Here is a 19,370-nt window from a genome sequence, read left to right on the forward strand (position 1 = left end):
AGGAGTTGGTGATGGACAGGGAGGCCTGGTGTGCTGTGGTTCATGGGGTCAAAAAGAGTCGGACATGACTGAGCGACTGAACTGAACTGAACTGAGAGCCGCTTGGTAAATGTTAGGGATTTTGTGAGCCAGGCTTTAAGCACAGCTGTTACTAAAAACTAAACTATACAAACTTAAAAGTAGGTAAATGATATTAAAAACAAAGTTAATAAATAGTAACTTTTACTGTATCCCAATCATTTTACTACATTTTTCTATCACCTATGCTTTTGAGGACATTTATGTCTATTGTAGCTACACAGTGGAAGTACCTTGTAAGTGTATCCACATTCAATGACATCACATCAGAAGTTTAACCTCAGCCTCCATGGAAATATTTATATTACCAAAAATAGTAGAAGCTACAAATAAGGACTGTCTTCCCAGAGATCCAGTTGTTAAATATTTACCAGCACATGTGCTGTGTCTGTCTATATGACACATCTGAAACAACTTGCCTTCTAGCAGTAAACCCAACACAGCCATATTTTCCTCTAGCACTAGAACAATGTCTTTCCTTTCAGTTGAACCACAGATGAAGTATTTGGCTTCCATCTTAAGGGTCATGCTGTTTGAAAAATGTTTATTTAAAAACATATGAATCACATTCAGGCCAGTGAACTGAAGTATCCTCAACTCATTGAGAAAGACATGGGACAGAGACACACAGTGGGACCCACAGAGTCATGTTTCCCATTCATTCATGGATGGGGTCTTTGTATAGAATGGACAAAGTAAATTGTCATTTCGCATTCTGTTTCTGTTTTGCACTCTCTTTTTTTTATTGTTTTGTTATATTTAAATGCATAAAGTTGAAAGTGCATAAATTATGTAAATGGTACAACACTACTAAATTATACTTCACAATTTTCAAAGCATGTATATAGATTGTCATTTAATCCATAAAACATTACAGAATATAAATGAAGAAGATAAAACTTACTTGCCAGAGACTGTTAAATGATTGTATATACTCATTTATTTATTCTCAGTTATCTTGTGCCATAGATACCATTATTATTCTAATTTAAAAGATGGGAATAACTTGTGGACACAGGGTGGGAAGGAGAGGGTAGGATGAATTGAGAGAATATTATTGACATATATACACCACCATGTGGAGCCTGCCAGGCTCCTCTGTCCATGGGATTACAAAGGAGTTGGACATGATTTAGCAACTAAAATGACAACAATGTGTAAAGTAGATAACTAGTGGGAAGCTGCTGTATAAGACAGGGAGCTCAGCTGCATCTCTGTGGTGACCTAGAGTGATGGGATGTGGGGTGGGTTGGGAGAGAGGCATATGAGGGAGGGGATGTATGTATACTGACTCACGTTGTTGCACAGCACAAACTATTAATAACACAACATTGTAAAGCAATATAATGTTGTTTAGTCACTAAGCTGTGTCCAACTCTTTTGCTATCCTGTGGACTGCAGCGCCCCAGGATCCTCTGTCCATAGGATTTCCCAGCCAAGGATACTGGAGCAAGTTGCCATTTACTTCTCCGGGGAATATTCCTGACCCAAGGATCAAAATGCATCTCCTGCATTGACAGATTCTTTACCACTGAGCCACCAAGGAAGCCCCAAAAGCAATTATACTCCAATTAAAAAAAAAAAAAAGTCTTTTTAAAAGGAAGTGAAAAAGATGAAGAAAGGAATAAAGTAAAATAAATCATCCAGAGACCCACAATTAATGAATACAGGAAGGACCTAAACCCACATGAACATGACTTCAAAGCATTTTACTCACTACTTAAACTATATTCTTATTTCACAGGAAAAGAAACCAGAGAGTCTAGAGAGTAAAATAACTTAATACATGCCAATAGGCTTTTCTTGAGTGGGTAGGCGAAACATGATTTCAAGAAATAGAAATATTCTTCCAGAATGACATTTTTCACCCTGCAGTTATCTCTAGAAAGCTAAATATATAAGCTTTGCTCCTATCTGGTATACAAGGAAGGGAAATGGGAGGTTTAAAGTAGAAGTAATGTACCATTTTTCCCCAGGAAAGACTTGCCAAGTGTCATGGGACACAGTGTGGCTTCTGCAGCCCAGGAATGGTGATGTCCATCTACACGCTGCTGAGGAACCACCCGGAGCCCACCCCTGAGCAGATAACCGAAGCTCTTGGAGGTAAGATTTCTCAGCCCTCAGCAGGCAGGACTTCTAGAGGGAGGTGCCCAAGGAAGGAGGGAAGAAGGCCCCAGCTGGTGGAGAGAAGCTTTGGGGTTCCAGGCACCTGGTCAACAAGTAGGCCTCATTAGCCCTCATCTTGACCTCAGTCCTCTCTAGGAAGGGCCGCCCTCATTGGTCAGCATTGGTGCCAAGAATTGGGGCAATACTGTTTCATTACAAACCTTTCTCCTTTAATGGAGCCTGTAGTCACTCTGCAAAAGCATTCAAACAGACTGTTTCTAACATTTTTAATACAATAGTTTCCAAATGTGGAAATCTGGGTAGTGTACAAGAATGAGATTTTTTGGTTTATTTTTAAATCATTCTGTTAGAATCATTCATTAACTTTACTTACTAAAATTAATTTTACAAAGAGAATAGATTTCAGAAACTTTACCTTTTTCTGTTCTGGTTGGGTTCATTACAAGATCAAGAAGCCCATAAACAGGAATTAGTTATCACAGATAAGCTTGGTGAGCAACTCAATCTCCTATGACAAAAGAGCTATCGAATTTAAGTGAATTTAGTACCAAAAAAAAGCATTTTATCAAATGTAGTTTCCTTCAATTAACATACTAGGTTCAAGGTAAGCAGTTACTAGTTCTTTGAAGAAAGCTGTGGAAGAAAACCTCGAAACGTTGTAAGAAAACTCTCTGTCCCTTTCGGTAAACAAACCTACACAAAAATTCAGTTTTATGATGAAAAGATACAGACTAAAACAAAGTAAAATTTCAACTTAAGTTGCATGATAACTAGAATATAAATATTCACTAATATTTTCCCTTATCTCTCATCAACTTCTACATTCAACATTTTTCAGTTTCTCATTAAGTATTATAAGAATTTTGGCCAATGGTTTCAATTATAATTTTAACTAAACCTGAATAAATTTGAATAATAGATAATCTTTGTTTTATAAAATAACCCACACTAACGAGATATTTAGAGCTTTGAAAAGTAAAGTTCTTGTGATTTGCCTTACTTTTTGTATGTGTCTTTGAATACGCACAGACAGCCTTATAAACATGAATTATTTCCTCCCAGATTCTATGCCTATAACTCACTTAACCACCAGGAGACGGCTGTAAAGTTTGGCTAAATTATAAAGATAACTTTATTCTAGGCAAGGATAACTTCGAGAGTATTTTTTGTTTCACACTTCATTTACTTGATCTCTTTCTAGAATTATAAATGCTAGGCACACTGATAACCTTTATGTTCATGTTTTAAGAAAACTGATCAAATAAAAACTCAAAAGGAATGCAATTAGACATGACACATACCTTCTATAATGATCAGCTGATACAAATGACCACTTCATTTAATCTTGTTTTTTTCTTCAAGACTAAGAAAAGAAAAATTTTGAATTTCCATATTTTTCTCCCTTAGAATCAGAAAATTTTCTGTAATGGGTGCTATTAGTTTCCCTTGGTGGGCTTTTACTAGCGCTTCTGATTATGTGGCAAACAAAACTGAAAGCTTTGATATAGCTCTATCTAGCTTTTAATGCTTTCTCGCTGTTTATCAATGAGAAATTGTCCTTTGCCTCTTAAATAGTTCAATCTCATGCCCTACAGCTATGTTCTAGGTATTTCAACTCCTTTTTTCTATGCCAAAGAGAGATTTATAACTCACAAACTCCTGTATTCTTTCTTCTTAAGCAAAAGGAAAGATAAAATATGGAATCTAAATCCATCCTTGTGCATGTAGTTTCTTTCTAAACAATTTTTGCTCAAATAAAAAAAGAGAAGTAAACCTATTATCCAGTTTTTCCACATGACTCACTGGCAACAAGTTTCCAAATAACACTTTGCTTCTAGCTAACTAAAGCTGCCCAGTTCACATATATACATTGCTTCTGAAATTTTTAAACTGTATTTGAACATAATAATCTTAAATTTATTTTTAACATAAAAATGATGTATTTCTATTATGAAAAATGAAAAAAAAATGAAAAGATAAGGAAAAACTCATTCATATTCCTGCTACTAGAAGACAACCACAGTCAAGATGCTTCTCTTTCAGTCTCTTCTGTACATAGTTTTTGTAAGGCTTATTTTAAATACTTGTGACTATCATGTATGCAATTGCATAGTACATATACAATTTTTAACTATACAACATAAGAATTTTCCCATATTACTAAAACCTCTTTATAAATATCATTTATACTGGCTTCAAATTTGAATATACTTTTTAAATTTTTTTTAATATTTTATTTTATTTTTTAAACTTTACAATATTGTATTGGTTTTGCAACATGAATCCGCCACAGGTATACATGTGTTCCCCATCCTGAACCCTCCTCCCTCTTCCCTCCCCATACCATCCCTCTGGGTCGTCCCAGTGCACCAGCCCCAAGCATCCAGTATCATGCATCGAACCTGGACTGGTGACTCGTTTCATATACAATATTATACATGTTTCAATGTCATTCTCCCAAATCATCCCACCCTCTCCCTCTCCCACAGAGTCCAAAAGACTGTTCTATACATCAGTGTCTCTTTTGCTGTCTTGTATACAGGGTTATTGTTACCATCTTTCTAAATTCCATATATATGCGTTAGTATACTGTATTGGTGTTTTTCTTTCTGGCTTACTTCACTCTGTATAATAGGCTCCAGTTTCATCCACCTCATTAGAACTGATTCAAATGTATTCTTTTTAATGGCTGTGAATATACTTTTTTTAAAGGACAGTGGTTTCATCACTGTTTCTACCATATTTTGAAATGACTAATTAAAACAATACCAGGTCCTTATTGAACACCTACTATGCTGTACTGGGAGGATTCAAGAACATCTAAGACTGTCTTTGCTTTCTCCATGAGCTTAAGAGCCAATGAAGGAAATGAAGCATGCACATAAATGACCCTACTCCAACATGGTCAGCGATAGACCTGGGGAAGGATCCAGACAATGAATGTACGGCTCTGGCTGGGGTGTTAGAGCAGATTCCATGGAGGAGGGGGGCTGTGGCCCTGATAAATGGACACAATCTCCCCAAGAGGACCTTTGAGGCAGAAGAGACTACATGAGAGAAGCTTAACAAAGGGGCCCGTGTGAGATGTTATGGGGGACGGTGGTCACATGTTACATGAGTTAGCACAGGGGTGGGAAATAAGGTAGGAAGGGAAAAAACTATAGAGATCTCTGTGATATTTCAGGATAAAACTGTAATCACAAGTATATTCTAATTTTTGAAGGGCATTTCTGTTTCAAAGAACCATTTTGCTGGTTTGAGAAACAAAAAGTAGAAACCGAAAAACTACTAATATAGCTATTCCAATGAAAAAAAGCACAACTATGCAATATATCTCTATCATTCCTTAAACACCAATTTCTTCTTCAGGTAATTTGTGCCGCTGTACTGGATACCGACCAATTGTAGAAAGTGGAAAAACTTTCTGTGCGGTAAGTAATGATAAAAAATATTTTTTCAGTTAATTTAACATATTAAAAATCCTTTGTGTAAAACTGTCTATTGCATTCAGTTATCTCTAAAATGTTGTGCTTTCTATCCACTGAAAGTTATTAAATGCCACTATTGTTGTTTTTAAAAATAAATCTTTAATATCTATCTTGTTTACAGCCCTAAATTAGGCACTGTCTTTAGAAGTAAAGTATGTGGTCCATGACTTCAAGAAATGCAAAGCCTATAGAAGAAAATTAAATATATAGATTAAAAAACAATAAACACATAGTTGAAAAGCAAGATATTAAAAGCTCAATATATCCTCTCTAGCGGGCTTCCCAGGTGGCACAGTGGTAAGGCATCTGCCTACCAATGCAGGAGATTTAGGAGACTTGGGCTCCATCCCTAGGTTGGGAAGACCCCCTGGAGTAGAAAAATGGCTACTAACTGCAGTGTTCTTGCCAGGAAAATCCCATGGACAGAGGACCTGGTGTGCTATAGTCCATTGAGTCACAAAGAGTCAGACACGACTGAGTGCAGCACAGCACACCAGCATAGCCTCTCTACCTTGTAAATAAATTTTAGAGGAATACGGATTAAACAGAATCAATGAGTGGGGAGGGAAGATACAGAGGAGACTTATTGGAGAATGAGAGTTATGAGCCAGGTCTTAAAGGAAGTGATATTAACGGATGGGTAAAGAGAGGCCATTAAAAAATTTCCAGTAAGAAAATGTATGGAAGTAGAAAAAAAGAAAGGATGTCCAAAGTTCAACTAAGAAATTGATGTGGCTGAAGCATTAAGGAATTTAGGCTCAAAGCTGATACCTACTATATAGTCATTGTTTATTCTCAAGCTAGAAGTCACACAAGAACAATATTTCAAAATTCTTGGCACCTGTCTATAAGAAAAATAAGCCTGGAAAGAGAGGATGGGGATGAGGGCAAGGACTAGTGCAATATCCCGTGAATGAGGGAATGAGGACCTAAACCAGTGTGGTAGATATGGGCCCAAAATGATAACTTTCAGGAAGAGGATTGCCAGAATCATAACCTCTAGATGATAAAGGAGGCAGTGAGAAAGAAATCCAAATCAGCTTCCAAACTGAGAGATCAAAGAATCAAATAGGTTGAAGGAAGCTGTAAAAGAATGATTTAGTATATGGCCTGGAGGGGGGTGATGTCTTGAGATAGATTTAGTTTTCATAAAGTTAAATATCAAGACTAGACATCATCATGACAAGTATTCAGTTGTGTTTTTCATCACCCATTTTTATGTAAAAAATTATTTTTATATAATTTTGATTGACCAAAACCAACTCAAAGGCTGCAAGTTCATTCCAAATACTAAAACATCTAAAAGAAATCTTTGTGTAGACCAGAAACAAAGAATTTCAAAAAAATTTCCAAACTACAGGCTAGTTTATTTTAAATCCTGAGTAAGATATTTTTTATGTTGTGCTGTATAAATACATACAAAAGTAGACATTTTGTCACACTCACTCAGGGTCCCCACATTCAGCCACTAGTTGGTCCCTTTATTGTGCATGATGTTGTCACAAAGTCCAAATCCCTTCTCAACTCTGGACAGTTACCTTATGAGTGAAAATACCCACCACCATTCCTGCAGTGCTTCCTGTGTGTCAGATACTGCGCACACCTGTCACATATTTAAATCTGACCTCTTGGGGCGGGTTTTATTTTCCTAATTTAACGAATTCAATCCAGCTAGTATGTGTTAAAGCAGGAACTAGAACCCAGGTCTCTTTGACTCCACGTATAAAGCCAAACCATAGGTCTCCAGACCACCACAGACCCTTAGGCTGTGTCTACATGTGAAAACGGCAAACAGGAATGATGATTTGTTTGAGAGTTGCAGGAACTGACAGGTGAATTCAGGCCAAAAACACTACTTTGACTCTACATGAAATGTCCTGAAAATTAAGGCAAAATGTTTTGGGACTTGCGTTCTCCAAATACTTCGGAATAGCTCCAAAAACATTCAAAGAAACTCAGGTTTTTCAGTCTATTTATATTTATATACAGGACATCTTAAAGGCAGTTTGTCTTCCCAGGACTTCATTAAAAAATACACATGCATCACCCTTCTGATGAAAAGCCAGCTGTTTGTCTTTCTAATTACCACCTTGTAACTATACTCCTTTGACCTCACTTCCAGTAGGAAGCCTTAGCTGACTGACCCACCTTCCTCTAACCGCCTTCATCTTCCCCTGAAACTCAAGCAGAACCATTTATAAGACCCTAGCAGGAACATGGTTGCACACTCCATGCATTTTGTCTGATCCTTCAGTTATGGAATAGCTTATACTCTGTCCCACTCCATTACAGAGTCCCTGAGCTTCCCTGGTAGCTAAGATGGTATAGAATCTGCCTACAGTGTAGGAGGCCCCAGTTCAATTCCTAGGTTGGGAAGACCCCCTGGGGAAGGGATAGGCTACCTACTCCAGTATTCTTGGGCTTCCCTTGTGGCTCAGCTGGTAAAGAATCTGCCTGCAATGTGGAAGACCTGGGTTCAATCCCTGGGTTGGGAAGATCCCCTGAAGAAGGGAAGAGCTACCCACTCCAATATTCTGGCCTGGAGAATTCCATGGACTGCAGTCCATAGGTTCGCAAAGAGTCAGACACGGCTGAGTGACTTTCGCTTCACTGAGGGCCAGGATGGGCTCTGTTACTTCTTCCATAGCTCCTCTGGGGCCTGGGCACTGCTGGGTGCTCAGGTTTGTGTTTAAAAATCAACCAATGGATTTGTTATAAACTGTATTACTTCCTAAGGAATCAACTGTTTGTCAAATGAAAGGATCAGGAAAATGTTGCATGGATCAAGAAGAGAAGTCTTTCACAAGTAGACAGGAAAAAGTAAGTATCTATTATTCTACTTAAGTTGGAATTGACTGAAACATGCCCACATCAATCCAAATTTATTATTCTAGTCTTTTCAGTGAATAAAATGTAAAGTTAGTGAATTCAAGGCATAAACAGCTTTTACAAGTCCCCCAGATTAGCAAGCCCATGACTTTCATGAGGGGCTTCCCAGGTGGCACAGTGGTAAAAGAATCCGCCTGCAGTGCAGGAGACGTAAGAGACGTGGGTTCAGTCCCTGGGTCAGGAAGATCCCCTGGAGGAGGAAATGGCAACCCACTCCAGTATTCTTGCCTAGAAAATTCCATGGACAGAGGAACCTGGTGGGCTACAATCTATGGGGTTGCACAGAGTCGGACATGACTGAGCATACGTGCACAGACTTTCATGAGGCTAGTCACCACAGAAGACTATTTTCCTTCAGAAGCACTACAAATTTCTGTGCCTTAATCTGGGCTTACCCACTCTGTCACCCCCCCAGCAAGCACTACAAGGGATGAAAGCAGGGACATGTCTTCATGCCTATGGCAGATAAACACCTGCCAGTGATACCTGAGACCCAGACAGAAGTTAAAATCTAATTCCTGACACCAAAAGAGGAAGCCCAGAGCCCAGCAGATCTGCCAGGGAAACCATCAGTGTCCGCTGAGGCAGGGAGGAATTCTGCCAGGGCTGCCCTGTGGCTCTGGGGCTTCTATTTTATATACAGAATGTCAGATGCAGGCTCTGACTCTGAAGTTTCACACTGAGAGACTCCTGTACATCTCTCAGCATCTCTGAAGTTCCATTTGTGTTTTGTTTTGTTGAGATGTGTACCAAGCTGTACAACGAAGATGAATTCCAGCCCTTCGATCCAACCCAGGAACCTATATTCCCTCCTGAACTGATAGTAAGATACTTTACTTTTGTTGTCTTATAACATGATGTGGTTTAAGCATTTTGCCTTATACTATGAGACTACTGAGTTTTAGATCCTAAAAGTTGGAAGTGTGTCCAACATGATAACCCATTTTTAGAAACATGTTCAGCTCCACTGTGAATAGTATAAAACAGACAGCTTAGGAAAGCGGTGCTGCCGGGACCACAGGGGTGCTTGGGTCCACCCCTCCATTGAAGATCCTGAGCTCAGAGAGTGTAGGTGACTTAACCAAGATCACACAGCTACACAGTGAGATGCGTCAAAGACATTTTGTAAAACTAGTAAAGTAAAAATCAGATGATACTTATTATAATGGGATTTCATTATTCCTACTCTTAACCTCTGTGTTCTCAACTCAGTGGGGAGAGAGAGAGAATAACACAAATAGTGTGATATGCCCATCTTTCTATTCCATGCCTCTGTCCTGAAGAGAGCATGAGGTGAAGGCTATGATTCTACTGGCTTCTCAGAAGGCTTCAGTCCCTATGTTACCAACCAGGGTTCTTGGCCTCCTTAATCAGTAGAAACCTATCAGAGGCCAGACAAGAAATTCAGGTAAACCTTTACTAGGGCCCCTGCTGCAGCATGGGGGAGTCAAAACACACAACAGGTCCCCTCTCTGCTTGCTTGCTCCCTGAGGGGGTGATGAGCTTGTTCCTTATATGGTGTGAGGGTAGGGGTGTGTCCAGGGGTCAACCCGAAGGGATGGTTTAAGTGGTTTGCCCACCCCTTAGGTGATGTCGTGTGCAGGGGGTGTGCGCAGTACCCTGCTTTTTCTCTGGGCTCTTCAAAAGCGGCAGCTGGGTTTTTGGGTCTCTTTGTATTATTTGTTCAGAATTTGCCTCAGTTGCGCATGCACGTAGTTATTTTTGACCCATGCAGTTTCCTTGTATTTTGTTACTCAAGGAGAGATAACTCCTTACTCAAGGGGCAAGCATTACAGTATTCGAGCAAAAGGTCCCAGGTCCCCGCCTGTCTCACACACACACCCCTCAAAGCGTGAGAACCTGGACACACCTCGTGTTTAATGATTATTTGTACATGTAGATATGTAGATAAAGATAGATATTTTAAATATATTAGTATATTTGATCAGAGAAGGCAACGGCACCCCACTCCAGTACTCTTGCCTTGAAAATCCCATGGATGGAGGAGCCTGGTAGGCTGCAGTCCATGGGGTCACTAAGAGTTGGACACAATTGAGCGACTTCACTTTCACTTTTCAATGCATTTTCATGCATTGGAGAAGGAAATGGCAACCCACTCCAGTGTTCTTGCCTGGCGAATCCCAAGGACGGGGGAGCCTGGTGGGCTGCCGTCTATGGGGTTGCACAGAGTCGGACACGACTGAACGACTTCACTTTTACTTTTCACTTTCATGCATTGGAGAAGGAAATGGCAACCCACTCCAGTGTTCTTGCCTGGAGAATCCCAAGGACGGCAGAGCCTGGTGAGCTGTCTATGGGGTCGCACAGAGTTGGACACAACTGAAGTGACTTAGCAGTAGCAGCAGCAGTATATTTGATATATATTTTAATATTATATATATGTACAAAGTTGTAAAAGTATCCATTTATACTCTACCAGATGAATGATTTAAGGGATTTTTTTACCCAAGGATAATATTGCTAATAAGCAATTTCTGTCCTACCGAAGAATCTAATTTCCAAAGAATCTAATCTCCAAAGGAGGGGCCCCTCTGAGTCACCATTACGGCAGAATTAGAGCAAGAAGCCTAGCCCTTTAATTCCAGGCTAAGATACCTTCAAGCTGCCATGCTGCCTCCTCTCTGTGTAGTCACTTCACAAATGCAGAGTTTGCTCTACTCTATATGCAGCTATTGATGTCCAGACACCTATTATGAGAGTTATTCCGTGGTGCTAAGACACATCTTCTCAATCTAGGTAGCTTCAAACAAGGCCACCTTCTCCTGATACCCAGAAGTTAGGTTGTCTCAAAAAGCTAAAATAAACAGCAGGCTACTTAGACACCCAGAGCATTATTTGGAAGTCTATTGGCTTTGCTTCCCTGTAGAGAATGGCAGAAGACCCGAACAAAAGGAGGCTGACGTTCCGAGGGAAGAGGACCACCTGGATCACTCCTGTAAACTTGAATGACCTTCTGGAGCTGAAAACCAGTTTCCCTGAAGCCCCCATCATCATGGGGAACACTGCAGTGGGTAGGTGGTCTAGGGGCATGTTTTTTTAGTCTAGATTGGGGGTAAGTCAAACGTGTCTCTTTTAAAACTCTGCACAAATGCAATTTACTTTTATTAGTGAGTGCCTATGATCCTTTAGAATGTTGTGTTGTTTCCTTTTGCAAGTGAGTTGCTGTGTAATTTCCACTTTGAATTATCAGCAAGCCACACATCACTGTCTTTCTTTTCTAATTGTTTTACATATTTTTCTCCTTAAGGACCCAGCATTAAATTCAGAGATGAATTCCATCCGGTTTTTATATCTCCACTTGGGCTTCAAGAACTATATTTCGTGGATAGCACAGATGATGGTACGTACCTTTTTTTTTTTTTTTCAAATAAGATGTAACCATTGGCTGCTGCTGCTGCTAAGTCGCTTCAGTCGTGTCCAACTCTGTGCGACCCCATAGACAACAGCCCACTAGGCTCCCCATCCCTGGGATTCTCCAGGCAAGAACAATGGAGTGGGTTGCCATTTCCTTCTCCAATGCATGAAAGTGAAAAGTGAAAGTGAAGTCGCTCAGTCGTGTCCAACTCTTCTCGACCCCATGGACCATAGCCTACCAGGCTCCTCTGTCCATGGGATTTTCCAGGCAAGAGTACTGGAGTGGGGTGCCATTGCTAGTGGGCTGTTAATCAATTACAAAAACTGGACTAATTTGAGATCTTCATAGAATAGCTGACCTCATTTACTCTTTCAGAAATATTTATTGAGCACCTATGTGAGTCTTCTATGAGCTTTATCAAACTGCCTACCCAGCTGTGTCACCATGGACTACATTGTCATAGAAGCCATAATGGCAGGAGGATGGCACACAGCTCAGCCAAGTATAGAGAGAGTGACTGAATAAGAAAACTTAAGACATTATTGGAGAAGGAAATGGCAACCCACTGCAGTGTTCTTGCCTGGAGAATCCCAGGGACGGGGAGCCTGGTGCGCTGCCGTCTATGGGGTCACACAGAGTCGGACACTACTAAAGTGACTTAGCAGCAGCAGCAGCAAGACATTATTTGGCCAGTAGGAAAGGTTCTTGCCTACTCCCTGATTACTCCCTGATTCACAAATTTGCTTGAGGCATATCCTATATACATGCACACTCACCAAAAAGAGAAAAGATCTGGGCCATAAGATTTGAAAATTTAACTATAAACAACAACCTTATTTATTTTTACAGTCTTCACAATTTACTAAGGGTTCTCACATCTCTTATTTGTTTTGATTCTCATGACAACCCTGGGAGGTAGACAGAGCAGGTTGTCTTGAAATCCCCATTCTCCTAAAGAACATACAGGATCAAAAGGCTTAAGTAACTGCTGAACTTCACACGGCTAACACATGGCCAAGTCAGGACTAGATCCTAAGTCTTCTTACTCCAAGTCAAGTATTCCTTCTTCATCATGCACCAAATAAGGCTATCTGAGACACGTGTACCACTGTCTACTATCCAAACTCAGCATGTGAATGGATAAAAATCATCAGTTCAGTTCAGTTGCTCAGTCGTGTCCGACTCTTGGCGACCCCATGAACCGCAGCATGCCAGGCCTCCCTGTTCATCACCAGCTCCCAGAGTCTACCTAAACCCATGTCCATTGAGTCGGTGATGCCATCCAACCATCTCATCTTCTGTCATTCCTTCTCCTCCTGCCCTCAATCTTCCCCGGCATCAGGGTCTTATCAAATGAGTCAGCTCTTCACATCAGGTGGCCAAAGTATTGGAGTTTCAGCTTCAACATGTCCTTCCAATGAACATTCAAGACTGATCTCCTTTAGAACGGACTGGCCGGATCTCCTTGCAGTACAAGAGACTCTCAAGAGTCTTCTCCAACACCACAGTTCAAAAGCATCAATTCTTCAGCACTCAGCTTCCTTTATATCCAACTCTCACATCCATACATGACTACTGGAAAAATCTTAGCCTTTACTAGATGGACCTTTGTTGACAAAGAAATGTCTCTGCTTTTTAATATGCTGTCTAGGTAGGTCATAACTTTCCTTCCAAGGATTAAGCATCTTTTAATTTCACAGCTGCAATCACCATCTGCAGTGATTTTGGAGTCCAGAAAAATAAAGTCAGCCACTGTTCCCACTGTCTCCCATCTATTTGCCATGAAGTGATGGGACCAGATGCCATGATCTTAGTTTTCTGAATGTTGAGCTTTAAGCCAACTTTTTCACTCTCCTCTTTCACGTTCATGAAGAGGCTCTTTAGTTCTTCTTTACTTTCTGCCATGAGGGTGGTATCATATGCATATCTGAGGTTATTGATGTTTCTCCCAGCAATCTTGATTCCAGCTTGTGCTTCTTCCAGCCCAGCGTTTCTCATGATGTACTCTGCATAGAAGTTAAATAAGCAGGGTGACAATATACAGCCTTCACATACTCCTTTTCCTATTTGGAACCAGTCTGTTGTTCCATGTCCAGTTCTAACTGTTGCTTCCTGACCTGCATATAGGTTTCTCAAAAGCAGGTCAGGTGGTCTGGTATTCCCATCTCTTTCAGAATTTTCCACAGTTTATTGTGATCCACACAGTCAAAGGCTTTGGCATAGTCAATAAAGCAGAAATAGATGTTTTTCTGGAACTCTCTTGCTTTTTCCATGATCCAGTGGATGTTGGCAATTTGATCTCTGGTTCTTCTGCCTTTTCTAAAATGAGCTTGAACATCAGGAAGTTCACAGTTCACATATTGCTGAAGCCTAGCTTGGAGAATTTTGAGCATTACTTTACTAGCGTGTGAGATGAGTGCAATTGTGCAGTAGTTTGAGCATTCTTTGGCATCGCCTTTCTTTGGGATTGGAATGAAAACTGACCTTTTCTAGTCCTGTGGCCACTGCTGAGTTTTCCAAATTTGCTGACATATTGAGTGCAGCACTTTCACAGCATCATCTTTCAGGATTTGAAATAGCTCAACTGGAATTCCATCACCTCCACTAGCTTTGTTCATAGTGATGCTTCCTAAGGCCCACTTGACTTCACATTCCAGGATGTCTGGCTCTAGGTGAGTGTGAGTGATCACACCATTGCGATTATCTGGGTCGTGAAGACCTTTTCTGTACAGTTCTTCTGTGTATTCTTGCCACCTCTTCTTAATATCTTCTGCTTCTGTTAGGTCCATACCATTCTCTAGGTGAGTGTGAGTGATCACACCATTGCGATTATCTGGGTCGCGAAGACCTTTTCTGTGCAGTTCTTCTGTGTATTGTTGCCACCTCTTCTTAATATCTTCTGCTTCTGTTAGGTCCATACCATTTCTGTCCTTTATGGAGCCCATCTTTGCATGAAATGTTCCCTTGGTATCTCTCATTTTCTTGAATAGACCTATAGTCCTTCCCATTCTATTGTTTTCCTCTATTTCTTTGCATTAATCACTGAGAAGGCTTTCTTATCTCTCCTTGCTATTCTTTGGAACTCTGCATTCAAATGGGAGTATCTTTCCTTTTCTCCTTTGCTTTTCACTTCTCTTCTTTTCACAGCCATTTGTAAGGCCTCCTCAGACAGCCATTTTGCTTTTTTGCATTTCTTTTTCTTGGGGATGGTCTTGATAAAAATCATACGTCTGAGTAAATCTCAGATACGTAAATAGAAATCAAATGGAGAATTATCTGCTTTCCCCTCTGATCTTCCCATCTTAGTCTGCTCATTCTTTTCTTATTTTTTTTCTTGTTGGAAAGTCCATATTAATGGAGCCACAGAAGGAGATGGAGCAAGGAAAGGTCAGGCTGTATGGAGAAGGGCTAGAAGGAAGGGATGTGGTTAGGGTGTGGTAGAGATGGAGGGACTGGATGTTAGAACCTGGAAAATTAAGTCAGTATTTCTCAACCTTTTCATCATTTCTCACTCTAAGGAGTGATGGACGTTTTTTCTCTCATCATCCTCCATAAAATTTTAACATCACAGATAGACCATATATCTGTATGGGTATCAGGGCTTTATAAATAAAAAGAATAAGATTTTTTTCACTGCCTTGGTGGCAGTATTGCCCCCATTGAGAATGCATGAAGTAGAAGACATCACTACTCAAAACACTCCCTGTAAGCTCACAGGCAGATAGAACTAAGCCAAGTTTCCAGCAGGTGTCTCTTCTTGTTATGATGAAGGAACAACAGGAAGAGATGGTTTGGAAAAAGGGCAAATGAGCAATGCAGATTTGGAAGTCAACTTCCACTCAAGTGTAATGATCTTGTAAAAATCTTACAGGATCTTGGTTGAAATTTTCACACTTGATCCGTCTATTCAGGACAGCACTACACTGGGAATAAACAGAGTAGTGAGTTTCAGATATCTATGGTTGAGGTGTCCTAAAATCTAAGGCAGATACAACTGTGTACATGAAAGAGAAAAATCTTTGGTACTTAATATTTGAGAATAAAGCAAATTGCCAAAATATCTTTATCTTTGTTTCTGTCCTTCTAAGTTTATATGAAAAGAGAAGATATATTTGAAAGAGTGTTTCCAAGCAGCCCATGCATCTTGTTACCTTCCACTTTAAGTTTAAATTCCATACCTTACTTTCAGGGGTGACGATAGGCGCAGGATACAGCCTGGCCCAGTTGAATGATGCCTTACGTTTTATTGTTTCTGAACAACCAAAGGAGAAGACCAAGACCTACCACGCTCTCCTGAAGCACCTGAGAACACTTGCTGGAGCCCAGATTAGGAACATGGCGGTATGTTCTCTAGTGTCATATGAGATAAGACTGTGTCAGAGCGGCTTTAGAGACGGTTTTGGGACAATGAGAATTGTATTGACAGCAGCACAGTGCATATCTGAATTTAGAGTTTCCTCAGGCTCCATTCTCCTCACTTCGCCATGTTATTGGACACGTGCTAGGGTCAGTTCTGAAAGAGGTTTTTTTCCTCATGGCACATGGAAAGGCAATATTTTCTCAAGCTATAAGTTCGAATTGGCGTCAGAGGAGTGGGACTCATGCACACTGTGTTGTCTGACTGTATTTAGCTGCACGCCCCCCCCCCCCTCAAGTTTGCCAGATCTTTCTCTGAAACAAAGAAGAGAATTTTTAAAGCTTACACAAGATCCCTGTATACATAATTCCTTATTTTTCAAATGACTGAGTGTAGCTTTAAAAATGCCATCTTTTCTTTTTAATCTAGACTTTAGGCGGGCATGTGGTGAGCAGGCCTAACTATTCTGACCTGAATCCCATCTTAGCAGCAGGAAATGCTACCATCAATCTGATATCTAAAGGTAAGAGACCAAGCTTTAAGCATTTGATTTTATAATTATCACATCAGTTACGTAGCTCCTTTGCAAACTATGAACAAGGAACCCAAATATATCTCACTTAGACTCACCAAATATATCTGGTTGTATCTACATTACCTCAAACATAAGGATGAAACTGAGATCAATCACCTTGTTTTCCATATGTTCTATATCTTGTAGATCACATAAGTTACTGCTCCTGACAGTTTTTCTGAACTAGTTGGCTGTATTTATGCGTAGTCCAAATTGTACTATCAAGGCAGATAAAGGAAAATTTAATGAGGTGTATGTATGTGATTTTAAAGTTTTATGGCATATTTTATTTCACAGTTTCATAAAGGTGAAATTTTTCCTTATAGTACTTTTCATTTTAAACAAAATCAAATTTGTGGGGCATATTACTCATTTCTTCTCTCTTTAGTCAAAGATAGCTTAAACTTTGCCAAGGGAAAATGATTTAAACTTAAAGAAATAAAAATAAAGACAAATGTGTGTTATTCACAGGTCTATTGATATAAGATACCTTCTCTTTGATTAAAATCAGATTTTTAAAACTATGGTGGAGCAAAAGAGAGAGTATGGTAAACTGTTTAAGGGGGGGAAAGTATATATCAGGCATCCCACCCCTGCCATTCATCCCATCTCTATCTCTTTGGACAGGTCATCTATCCTTTCTTGACTCAGGGCCTCAGTTTTCCCATCTATGAAATACACTGGAACCAGTGTACCCATTACCCATTTGTGAACCTCCTTTATACTAGGCCTTACTCTTTGCAACCACGACTGAGCGACTTCACTTTCACTTTGTACTAGGTAGTTTCCAAATAGCTTTAAAGTTCTTCAAAGCCCAAATGTTGTGAGTGGTGTACAATGGGCAATAAGAACAAGAAAGGACATGTTAGTGTACTGGGTCCAACCCTGCCATCATGCATGAGAAACCAGAAGCCCAAGGTTCCAGGACCTGCCTCAGCCAACCCAGCCCGGGAGCTAGACAAAGAACCCACATCTCTGGCTCCCAACTGCACTCTCTTTCCACCAGTGCATCATATCTGTCCCTTTGGGCATATTCTCCAATTTGATAACTTCATCCTAATCAAGGTCATTTTCTCTAATAGAAGGAAAACGGCAGATTCCTTTAGATGGCCGTTTCCTTGAGAAGTCACCTGAAGCCAACCTCAAGTCAGAAGAGACTGTGTTATCTGTGTATATTCCGCACTCTACTCAGGTAAGGGCTCCCTGACCCGCCGCCCACCCCAGGGAAGCCCAGCTTCACCCTGAGCAGCAGGCCACATATGGGCTTCCGAGGGAGAGGTGTCCTCTCCTTTCCAACCAGCTGCTGCAGGGCGCCTTTGGGGCTGCTCACAGGAGGGGTGCATTCCCAGGTGACCATCGGATTTGCTTTCTTATCAGAGCCACGGTATGAACTCAGGGGCCCTGGGTGCTTTGCCTTCTGTTAGTCCTTTCCTCCATAAAAGATAAAGTAAAAAATATATATGACTGTGTCAGTATAAAGATATATATGATCCAGGCTACCTTCAGTGTTATATATTCATTATCATTATATTCATTTTTCCTTTTGATTTTAAAAGAAATGAAAACATTTCCATGAGCCTTATCTCTCTGCCTGCAGGGAACATTAGCCCTGTAAAAAAGAGAGCCCTTTGTGTGAAGAGCTGAACTGGGAGTTTCAGACAAAGATGAAACTTAGCCAAGATTGAGTAATAGTCTGTTGACTACAGCAAGTTTCTGGTAAACTGAAAGTTCATTACCATAAATTTACTACCAAGTCAACCAGATATTTATTAACCAGATATTTTAAGTACAATTTTCTATTTATTAACTATCTACTACTTTACATGCCTGGCACAGTGCTAAACTCCGAAGACTACAAGACACAGCGTTCAGTCTTTAAAGGTCTCTACACCTATGGGGAAGGGCTTGAAATAGGAAAAAACTAATCTCAGACAGGAAATGAGCGGACAAAGAATTGAGGTAGTTTCGGTGATGGGGAGAACCCTGCCCTGGTGTTGTTAACCATGAAGGAAGGCAGTTGAGATCAGCATAGGTCAGTGTAGAGAAGGGGGTGGTCTTTCCAGGATTTTTATTTAATTTAAAATCTTTTTTTTAGTTTTGTACTGGGGTATAACTAATTAACAATGTTGTGATAGTTTCAGGTGAATAGTAAAGGGACTTAGCCATACGCAAACATATATCCATTCTCCCGCAGACTCCCCTCCCATCCAGGCTGCCACATAATCATTCAACTTTTTTTTATTCTATGAAACAAATAGTCAAAGAGTTAATAGTCTCACGGGGATGGGGGCTGGGGGGCATGGCAGGCTGAAGGCCAGATGGCTGGGCAGGTTGTGTGGAGCAACCTGAGAGATGAGTCTGGAAAGGAGGTTGGGGCTCCATCACCAAGCATATCTATTGCTCTGTTAAGGAGTCTGTATGGGTCCTAGCAAACAGTCACCTCTGAAGGCTTTAAAGAAGATCCAATCTTAATGAAAGGCG

At 40.3% G+C, this 19,370-nt stretch overlaps 1 protein-coding gene across 1 annotated transcript in view; it reads left to right on the top strand.

Annotated features, from left to right (window-relative positions):
* AOX4 (aldehyde oxidase 4) overlaps positions 1 to 19,370 on the top strand; it is a 70,934-nt gene that overhangs the window by 11,793 nt on the left and 39,771 nt on the right. Inside the window, exons 5-13 of the mRNA NM_001281919.1 lie at positions 2,055 to 2,181; positions 5,575 to 5,636; positions 8,430 to 8,513; positions 9,325 to 9,405; positions 11,470 to 11,614; positions 11,851 to 11,943; positions 16,148 to 16,299; positions 16,745 to 16,838; positions 17,972 to 18,081. Of these exons, the coding sequence (NP_001268848.1) occupies positions 2,055 to 2,181; positions 5,575 to 5,636; positions 8,430 to 8,513; positions 9,325 to 9,405; positions 11,470 to 11,614; positions 11,851 to 11,943; positions 16,148 to 16,299; positions 16,745 to 16,838; positions 17,972 to 18,081 (948 nt within the window). The remainder of the gene's footprint in view (positions 1 to 2,054; positions 2,182 to 5,574; positions 5,637 to 8,429; positions 8,514 to 9,324; positions 9,406 to 11,469; positions 11,615 to 11,850; positions 11,944 to 16,147; positions 16,300 to 16,744; positions 16,839 to 17,971; positions 18,082 to 19,370) is intronic.

The sequence above is a fragment of the Bos taurus genome, chromosome 2 (genome assembly GCF_002263795.3).
Source record: "Bos taurus isolate L1 Dominette 01449 registration number 42190680 breed Hereford chromosome 2, ARS-UCD2.0, whole genome shotgun sequence".
Lineage (NCBI taxonomy): Eukaryota > Metazoa > Chordata > Mammalia > Artiodactyla > Bovidae > Bos > Bos taurus.